This window comes from Chiloscyllium plagiosum, chromosome 32 (genome assembly GCF_004010195.1).
Source record: "Chiloscyllium plagiosum isolate BGI_BamShark_2017 chromosome 32, ASM401019v2, whole genome shotgun sequence".
Classification (NCBI taxonomy): domain Eukaryota; kingdom Metazoa; phylum Chordata; class Chondrichthyes; order Orectolobiformes; family Hemiscylliidae; genus Chiloscyllium; species Chiloscyllium plagiosum.
The window spans coordinates 3,792,221-3,802,081 of record NC_057741.1 but is presented as its reverse complement, the minus strand read 5'-3'; the positions used below and the strand labels follow the sequence as shown (position 1 = coordinate 3,802,081).

The window sequence follows — 9,861 nt, the reverse complement described above, 5'->3', positions numbered from 1 at the left end:
CCTCTTACTTATCTCTCCACCCTTCAGGCTCTCTGCCTGTATTCCTGATGAAGGGCTTTTGCCCAAAACGTTGATTTTACTGCTCCTCGGATGCTGCCTGAACTGCTGTGCTCTTCCAGCACCACTAATCCAGAATCTGGTTTCCAGCATCTGCAGTCATTGTTTTTACCTACTTCAGTGGAGGACCACGTCACCATGGGATTGGGGTCGTGAGCGAAGCAGGATAGAAAGACCTATTCGAAGTGCTGGTATGGAATGCATTGTCTGCAATATCTGTTGGATAAAATGGGAAAATAACACAACTTGCTGCTGTCTGATCTGAAGCTTTGGTTTGAATGTGGCCGTTGGTCTTGGTAGCTTTGGGTTTGGATGTTGAAACATTGGGTAGGGAAAAGAATTAATGCAATGACTGAATATGGTGATTAATTAAGGACTACATTTTCGGTAAGAGAAACGGCTGGCAATGTCTAAAAGGACTTAACTAGAGCAAGAGGGAGACAATTAACATTTCAGGTTAATGACTTTCCATAGGTACTGTGTTGTTTGCACTATTACCTCCTATTTTAAAAGAACATTTCACAAACTGCACGCTTGCCTCCCTCAAAGGAAAGGAGAAACTGGCCAGAAATTTAAAGAGATAAAGCCATTGTAACTTTCCGTCATAGTTATTTTAGCCCTTTTTTTTCTGTCTGTTCTCTGTACCTCAGGCCAGTGAATACACTGATACTCACAGGACAGTTCAGCTTTGCAGAAGTTCATTCCTGGGTTGTCTTCTGTCTGCCTGAAGTACCAGATAAAGTTCCGGTTGGTGATAACGTCACATTTTACTTTCAGAACACATTTCTGGATACACAGTTGGAATGCGCCTACAAGTAAGAGAAATGACCCACTGACTGGATATCATTTTTTTGTTTAGTAATCTAAATGTTGAATATTTTAAGAATTTTAAATGAGCCATCTTTTTATTAGCTATTACGCATCTTAATTTTTCATTACGATTTATTAAACTGTTCAAATGCAGCTTGGTCAGAAATGAATTTATCTGTTGTATAACCTAACTGTTCAGCACATTATAATATTGAAAAGAACCTAAACAAAATAAACTTTTTGTTTAAAGGCTAGAATTACAATACAAACAAGTTTTTCAGAGGTCTCATACTCAGGACTTCAGTGCACTCCTGAGTTATGCTATTGCTTTCACAATAATATGCATTAAAAGCACTCTGGATCAGTGCAAATGCTGCGGTTTCACTTCACTTGGCTCTTAGAAACTAATCATTAGCAAGCAACCTTTTAAAATGGTACTAGATATTCTACATGAAATTAAAACTCTGAAATTCCCTCCTTCTGTTTTCCCCTTTTTAAGATGGTCCTTAAAATCTACCTTTTCAAAGCTTTTGTTCAGCAGCCCTTATGTCATTGCCTTGAGTTTAATGTTAATATGTATCTGATTATATTCTCGTGCAGAGCCTTGAGGCATGAAATTCCAAGAAAAGAACCAAACAAACACTTCCACAATGCTTTCATTGCCCTAGCTCATTGGTTCCCCCAGCATTAAACTTCAGGTCCTCAATTGGACATGTTCCAGATTTCCTTGTGGCAGGAATGTGTCCATGTGCCAACTGGTGGCAAAAATTGCAGGTCCCTGTTCCTCTTGTCATGACCATTTAAAATCTGTCCAGTTAATGGAAACAATATTGTGTATAACAAATTAATTAATTTGCATTCCTTTTTGGTCATTATCATTGGGACTTGATTATTTTCATACATCCTATCTATTAAAACATGGTCCATGAGTAGCTGTAGAAGAAATTGTCTATATACTTATTAAGTCAGTATCACCTTGTTGCAGAACAGTAACAATGTTCGCTGAGTTAATCTTGTTTCTTTCCAATAAACTTGTTTTTGAGGATTACTTAATTATTTGCATATGCTTTTAGAAAAGGTGAAGGAACGTTTAAATCTGACAACATCTCGACTATTTCCATCCTGAAAGATATATTGACAAAAGAAGCTACAAAAAGAAAAATCAATCTCAACATCTCATATGGTGAGAACCAGCCCAAAATTCAAGATCCTAGAATTCCACTGTTTGTGATCTGTCATTCCTGAGAGGTGTATCTTTTTTTTTTAAAAGATGTTAATGAGGAATCTATAAACTACACGTTAAAATTGATCCATCCCAAATTGGAACATCAGTTGCTCTTGGCCAAGAAAGTCCAGTTAATTGATGCTTTGAAGGTAAGTTGCAAAGATGAACTGAGAAAATCAATTCATAAATGTATTGCTGCATTCTTTGCTACTACCATCCTAGGCTTCCATTCCTCTTCAATAACCTCACAGCTGCCCCTTGTGTTCCTATCAGCAATCTTCAATGGGCCTGCTTCATAAAAATACACACAAAACCTTACAACACTGAAGGAAGTCATTCATCTCCCTATGCCTATGCCATCTCTTTGAAAGAACTATCCAGTTATACTCAGTTTGGGATTTGGAGATGAATATGGTTGAGACTAGGTTACGGAAGAAATCTGAAGAGAAGGAAACTGGGGATCAAAACATTTAGAGTATCAGCAGGTGGGGAGAGAGACTACTGAGCTGAGGTAGACTGAGCTGCATTTCCTGCGAGAGCAGCAACAGAAACAATGTGATGGGGACCATACTGAGAGAAGCAGTCAATGAAGGAGTGAATGAAGCCTGGGTACTGTATTGTGGTTGACTATTGAAAGATTGTTTCCACTGCTGGGTGAATGAAGAACGGAGAGTAATAATTCTCACAAGCACCAATACATGGAGGAAGGATATGAAGAACCAAGTATTGCATCAGACCATAGTAATGCTATGGATTTGGGAGAGCAATAAAAGTCTCCTCCTTACAGTCCTTTTAAAGGACAAATATTTTGTTTACTGCAGAATTGGAAAACTTGGTTGAAGCAGGTTGCAATTAGTTTTCATGAATTTTGCAGAAGGGTCCTAAAACATGACCTCCATCTCAAATGTTGCTGCCCGGAATCTAACACTCGGCATATTCCACTTTCTCATCACCCCTGCGCTAACTGACTTGTATTAATTCCCCATCTACCAGCATCTCAAGTACAAAATTATCAACAATGTTCAAATTGATTTATGGCCTTCGCATTCCTCATTTCTATTAACGCCTTTGCAAATTGTGCATTCCTGTAACTTTGATCTCTTGTGCGTCTTGAGCTCCCTTCACACTACCATAGCAAATCATGCTTATCCAGATGTAAGTTATTTGCGCTCATATATGCCTGAATCTGATCTCTTGTATAATATTTCTAATGTTTGCTGCAACTCTATCTACATCACCTCCTTTAATAGCCACCTTAAAATTTATTGCTCTTCGTTGACCACTTAATTATCTTTTTTTTATACAATACTGAGTTTTATCTGATTATACGTTTGATTATGCTTTATAATAAAGCAGTTTTATATCAGTTTCCTATATTAGAAATGTAATATCAATGCAAGTTATTAACAGCAGTAGTGGAATGTAGAGGCTCTTTGTGATCAAGTATATGGTCTGAGGGATGATCCATCTTATTGCAGGAGCTGCAACTCTATGAAGGGAATGTGGATTTCCTAATACCTGAATACCGTTGCATTTTAGAGGAAGCTGATAATCTGCTGGAAGAGTATAAGAAACAACCTGCTCATTTGGAAAGATTATATGGCAAGTACTGTAACTAACAAGCGGGGATAATATGAATACTTGGCTACATCGAAAAATGCTAATAGATATATCTTTCAAGTACACAATACATAGCACAACCTTGGACCTGTTCTGTTTCCTTCAATTTGTAATTTTCCTCTGACAATACTCCTTTACTTTAGACTTCAGTTTGGCTGGCACTATTAAAAGCTTCTGAACTCTTCTAAAATGGGACTGTATGTTCCAGCTAAAACTTTCTTAGGTATATCGGAGAAGTTTAAAACACCTAAAAGCATAAACCTGTCTACAAATTCTCTCTTTCACTCTTCCAAAATGTGGCTGTATATCCTTTGGCACCTCTTAAGTATTACATTAGTAGCACAACAATGATTTATATAATGTCTTTAATCATAAACTTTACTGTACTGGAGGAGGCCATTCGAGCCATCATGTCTATATTGATTCCCTGAAGAGCCACCCAGCTAGTCCCATCCTCAGCCCGATTTTCCATAATGTTCTAAATTCATCACTTTCAAATATATGTCCAGCTCCTTTTTGAAAACCTCATTTGGAATCCACCTCCTCCACCACTCTCGGGCAGCTCAATTCAAATCCTAACAACTTTCTGTGGAAAGACATTTCTCCTTATCTCACTCCTAGCTCACTTTCGCTGACTGTTTATGGACCAGGCCAGACCCCCTCAAAATATTTTAAGAAGATAGTCTAGGCCCTAACTTTTTTTTATTTTAAAAGCACATGTGAAGTGGGTATTCCATGTGTGAGGCAGCTGGTCAAACCACACGGCTTTAAGTAAAACAGAATTAGTTTAAACACTATACAGGGGAACGAACCTCAATTATCCGAATATGATGGGCAGGTACTGTAATGTTCATTTAATCGATTATTCGGTTTATCGATTTAAATGCCTTTCTTCTGGGGCTCGGAGTTTTTAAAGTCTGCTCCGAGTTCAACAAGACTGCTGCTGCTGCCTTTGTGGGGTAAGTCTCCAAATAGCGCACGCGCACACACACACACACTCAGCCTCACACACAACTTTTCACTGCAACCTTTTGACAATGTTGGAGAGATTATGTGGGGAAGGGCGGTTTAAAGTCACCCCTGTGTAGAACTCCAGGGAAAGTGTGAGGAGAGAGGGAAGGCAGGCAGTCAGTCATTTGGTGCCTGTTTAATCACTGTAACTAAAAGACGTGATCACTGTTGGAAACATGTATTTGATGTAATGTTTCCATCAGGACCTCGAGATCTCCTTCGGATAATCCAATTTTCAGATAATTGGTATTCGGATAATCGAGGTTCCTCTGTAATTGAAACATGAACAAAAAGCGAACTTTAGAATAACTTAACTATTGGAAGATTTAACTGACCTGATACAGTAACTATTATTAATTAGCTGTTCCAATGTAGTAACATCCCATCGATGTACACCTTGGCAAACAGGTAAATTCAAACACCAATTCTTACATGCAGGAAGGAACAAAATCTAAAGACAGATTTCAGAGAAAGTCACAGGAATTCTTCACTGAAGCTTGCAAATCCCCTGGACTCTCATCTTGAGACTGCTACAGATAAAACAAACTAGGAAAAATCCTGAACCGGGAGAACTGACCACTCCCTTCCATTATTAAACTAGACTCTTCAGCACCTCTGCCTTTACAACCTCTCTTTGAAAAAAAAATCAAGGACATAATAACCTTTAATTGACAGCATCACCAGACTCTTGGTACCTAGGGTATATCCCAACTGGCCCAGGGGATTTATCTGTCCTTATGTTTTTCAAAATTTTCAGCACATCCTTCTTCCAAACATCGACCTGATCTAGCATATCAGTCTGTTTCACGCTGTCCTCAGAAATGTCAAGGTCTCGATTAGTAGTGAATACTGAAGCTACGTATTCATTAAGGACCTCCCCAACTCCAGGCGCATGTTCCCTCCACGAGCTTTGATCGGCCCCATCCTCACCTTAGGCCATCCTCTTGTTTCTCATGTAAGTGTAGAACACCTTAGGGTTTTCCTTAATCCCACCCACTAAAGCTTTTTCATGCCTTCTTCTAGCTCTCGTAAATCCATTCTTCAGTTACATCCTGGTCACCTTGTAATCTTGTAAAGCCCTGCCTGATCCTTGCTTCCTCACCTTTAAGTTTTTTTTTCTTCCTCTTGACTAGATGTTCCACATCCCTTGTCAATTTACCATCCCTTCCCTGCTGCAGTGGGACAAACCTGTCCAGCAGTATCAGCAGGTACTTCCAAAACAGCCTCCACATTTAGAGTCAGAGAGTCATAGAGATGTACAGCATGGAAACAAACCCTTCAATCCAACTCGTCCATGCCGACCAGATATCCCAACCAAATCTAGTCCCACCTGCCAGCACCCGGCCTATATCCCTCCAAACCCTTCCTACTCATATACCTATCCAAATGCCTTTTAAATTTGCAATCCACCACCTTTCTCTGGTATCTCATTCCATACATGTACCACCCTCTGTGTGAAAAAGTTGCCCCTTAGGTCTCTTTTATATCTTTTCCCCTCTCACCCTAAAACTATGCCCTCTAGTTCTGGAAAAGACTTTGTATATTTATCCTATCCATGCCCCTCATAATTTTGTAAACCTCTGTAAGGTCACCCCTCAGCCTCCGACACCCCAGGGAAAACAGCCCCATCCTGTTCAGCCTCTCTCATTAGCTCAAATCCTCCAACCCTGGCAACATCCTTGTAAATCTTTTCTGAACCCTTTCAAGTTTCACAACATCGTTCCGATAGGAAGGAGACCAGAATTGCATGCAATATTCCAACAGTGGCCTAACCAATGTCCTGTACAGCCGCAACATGACCTCCCAACTCCTGTACTCAATACTGTGTCTGACCAATAAAGGAAAGCATACCAAATGCCGCCTTCACTATCCTATCTACCTGCGACTCCACTTTCAAGGAGCTATGAACCTGCACTCCAAGGTCTCTTTGTTCAGCAACACTCCTAGGACCTTACCATTAAGTGTATAAGTCCTGCTAAGATTTGCTTTCCCAAAATGCAACACCTCCCATTTATCCGAATTAAACTTCATCTGCCACTTCTCACCCATTGGCCCATCTGGTCCAGATCCTGCTGTAATCTGAGGTAACCTCCTTCGCTGTCCACTATACCTCCAATTTTGGTGTCATCTGCAAACTTATGCTCGCATCCAAATCATTTATGCAAATGACTAAAAGTAGAGGACCCAGCACCAATCCTTGTGGTACTCCACTGGTACAGACCTCCAGTCTGTAAAACAACCCTCCACTGCCACCCTCTGTCTTCTACCTTTGAGCCAGTTCTGTATCCAAATGGCTAGTTCTCCCTGTATTCCATGAAATCAAACCTTGCTCATCAGTCTCCCATGGGGAACCTTGTCAAACACCTTACTGAAGTCCATATAGATCACATCTACTGCTCTGCCACATCAATCTTCTTTGTTACCTCTTCAAAAAAACTCAATCAAGTTTATGAGACATGATTTCCCACGCACAAAGCCATGTTGACTATCCCTAATCAGTCCTTGCCTTTCCAAATACATGTACATCCTGTCCCTCAGGATTCCCTCCAACAACTTACCCACCACAGAGGTCAGGCTCACTGGTCTATAGTAAGGCAACTCACCATCTGGGAGTTTTGCTTGCAACCACAGAATCTCCTGCCTGTTCCCTTCTCGATTGAATCTCCTATCACTATTGCTCTCCTATTCACCCCCCTTCCATTCTGAGCCACAGCCAGGTTCAGTACCAGAAACCTTGTTGCTGTGGCTTTCCCCTAGTAGCCCCCCCCCCACCACCAACAACAGTATAGAAAATGGTATATCTATTATTAAGGGGTATGGCCATGAGATCCCTGCACTGTCTGCTTATTTCCTTTCCCTTTTCTGATGGTCACCCAGCTACCTTTGTCCTGTAACTTAGGTGTGACTACCTCCCTGTAAATCCTATCTATCATCCCCTCAGCCTCCCGAATGATCCGGAGTTCATCCAACCACAGCCCAAATGTATCCATTCACATGCCCAGCGATCCCTGTGTCTGTGTCCAGTCCTGTTGAGCTTTCGCTCTGCCTATTCACGAGTTAGGTCTTTAAGAAGAACATTTATCTTCCGCCAGCTCCCTGAATCTCTCTCACTGCTCCTGCTGCTGTAGCAAAATGGAAGCTGCTGATTCCACAAGCTAAGTATTGAAATGAAAAATCTACCTTCCTGGCAGCTCCCAGTCCTCACTCTCACTGCTCCCGCTGCTGCTGCTTGATGAGTTGCTTGTCCCACCTTGGCTTGTCTTCCAGTCATGAATCAGACTTTGTAACTGCATTAACTTTGCAACAGTCTATACTTAACTGTTGGGTACCATCTGGTTTTCGCACCATTACTATAGGTGAGCTCCAGTTGCTGTAACTCACTTTGATTATGCTGTCTTGGAGCATGCATTCAATCTCTTATTGAACATGTGTCAGCTTTTGATGGTTAAGCCTATAAGGATGTTGCTTAATTGGAACAAAATTTCCGATATCTACAGCACATATAGTTAGATTAGTACTTCCCAGCTTATTCCCACATGCCGCCCCATGCAATAGTAATAACTCTTTGAGGTCATTTCACTTTTTCTCTGGAAGGTAACTAAATAATTTATCCCAGTTTTTGAGAACTTCCTCATTGTTCAGTTCAGGTTGAGAAATGTTCAGCTCAGAATCTTCTGAACTTTGTATTGTAACTTTACTACGGTGAAAACACCTGAGCCTTTTAACTTCTCTTTCCCCTTCATTGGTTTCCTTTTTTATTTTTATTAGATTAGATTAGATTACTTACAGTGTGGAAACAGGCCCTTCGGCCCAAGGAAACCGGAGCACCCGGAGGAAACCCACGCAGACACGGGGAGAATGTGCAAACTCCACACAGTCAGTCGCCTGAGGCGGGAATTGAACCCGGGTCTCTGGCGCTGCGAGGCAGCAGTGCTAACCACTGTGCCACCGTGCTGCCCACAAGGAGATCTTCAATGAGATCTACTTTCCCTTACTACCTGAGGATTTCTGTTTTCTCCAATTCCTGTCCCTCACAGATTGATTTGATAGAGTCATAGAGATGTACAGCATGGAAACAGACCCTTCGGTCCAATTCGTCCATGCCAACCAGATATCCCAACCCAATCTAGTCCCACCTGCCAACACCTGGCCCATATCCCTCCAAACCCTTCCTCTTCATATACCCATCCAAATGCCTCTTAAATGTTGCAATTGTACTGGCCCCCACCACATCCTCTGGCAGCTCATTCCATAGACGTACCACCCTCTGTGTGAAAAAGTTGCCCCTTAGGTCTCTTTTATATCTTTCCCCTCTCACCCTAAACCTATGCCCTCTAATTCTGGACTCTCCGACCCCAGGGAGAATGTTTGATTTATGAATCAACTCAATTGTCAGCCATTTCAGCTGCTAATCTTGCTGTTTTAAATCTCTGCTCTTCCACAAGTTCTCACTACTATCTCAGGAAGTGAATTTTTGAACTCCTCCAAAATGATAATTTTTCTGAGGGTCATATATTTGATTTATTTTTAATGCTCTTATCCACCTATCAAAATTATTTGTTTGATCCTTTCAAACTCAAAAGTTTGTTTGACCAGGGTCCCTCCTTAGATTCCCAAAACCAGGCTACTGGTACAAGCTCATATGCACCAAAAGTGGCTTTCTTCACCTCCTCATACTCACCAGATACCGCCTCTGACAGTGATGCAATTACCTCACAAGCTCTACCTACCAACTTTGTTTGGATAAACAAAACCCACATGGTCAGTGGCAACTTCGTTTGTTTAGCCACTTTCACAAATGAAATGAAAAAGGCTTCTACATTCTCCCTATCAGATTTAGGCAATGCTTGGATATATTTAAACAGATCCCCACCCGACGTCTGGCAATGATGGGTTTGCTCATCGTCACGAACTTCCTCGCGAAGCCGAACTTCTATTTTGGCTTAAATTCTTTTAAGTCAACTTTCCTGTCTAAGGGCCAACTTCTAAAGTTCAAACTCTTTTTCTGCCATTCTTTTTGTTCTCTTCCTGCCCCCTCCCCCTCTCTCCCTTTCTTGTCTCTCTCTCTCTCCCTCCCCCTCTCTCCTGTTCTTTTCTGACCCACTCTCTCCCCCTTCCTTTTCTCACTCCCCCCTTTC

At 41.3% G+C, this 9,861-nt stretch overlaps 1 protein-coding gene across 3 annotated transcripts in view; it reads left to right on the top strand.

Moving 5' to 3' along the window:
- The window catches only part of bbs7 (Bardet-Biedl syndrome 7), a 59,967-nt gene that overhangs the window by 44,333 nt on the left and 5,773 nt on the right, over nucleotides 1–9,861 (top strand). For all 3 annotated transcript variants that reach the window (XM_043674029.1, XM_043674030.1, XM_043674031.1), the window contains 4 exons: nucleotides 708–872; nucleotides 1,941–2,050; nucleotides 2,138–2,241; nucleotides 3,571–3,694. In XM_043674029.1, coding sequence (XP_043529964.1) covers nucleotides 708–872; nucleotides 1,941–2,050; nucleotides 2,138–2,241; nucleotides 3,571–3,694 — 503 coding nt within the window. The remainder of the gene's footprint in view (nucleotides 1–707; nucleotides 873–1,940; nucleotides 2,051–2,137; nucleotides 2,242–3,570; nucleotides 3,695–9,861) is intronic.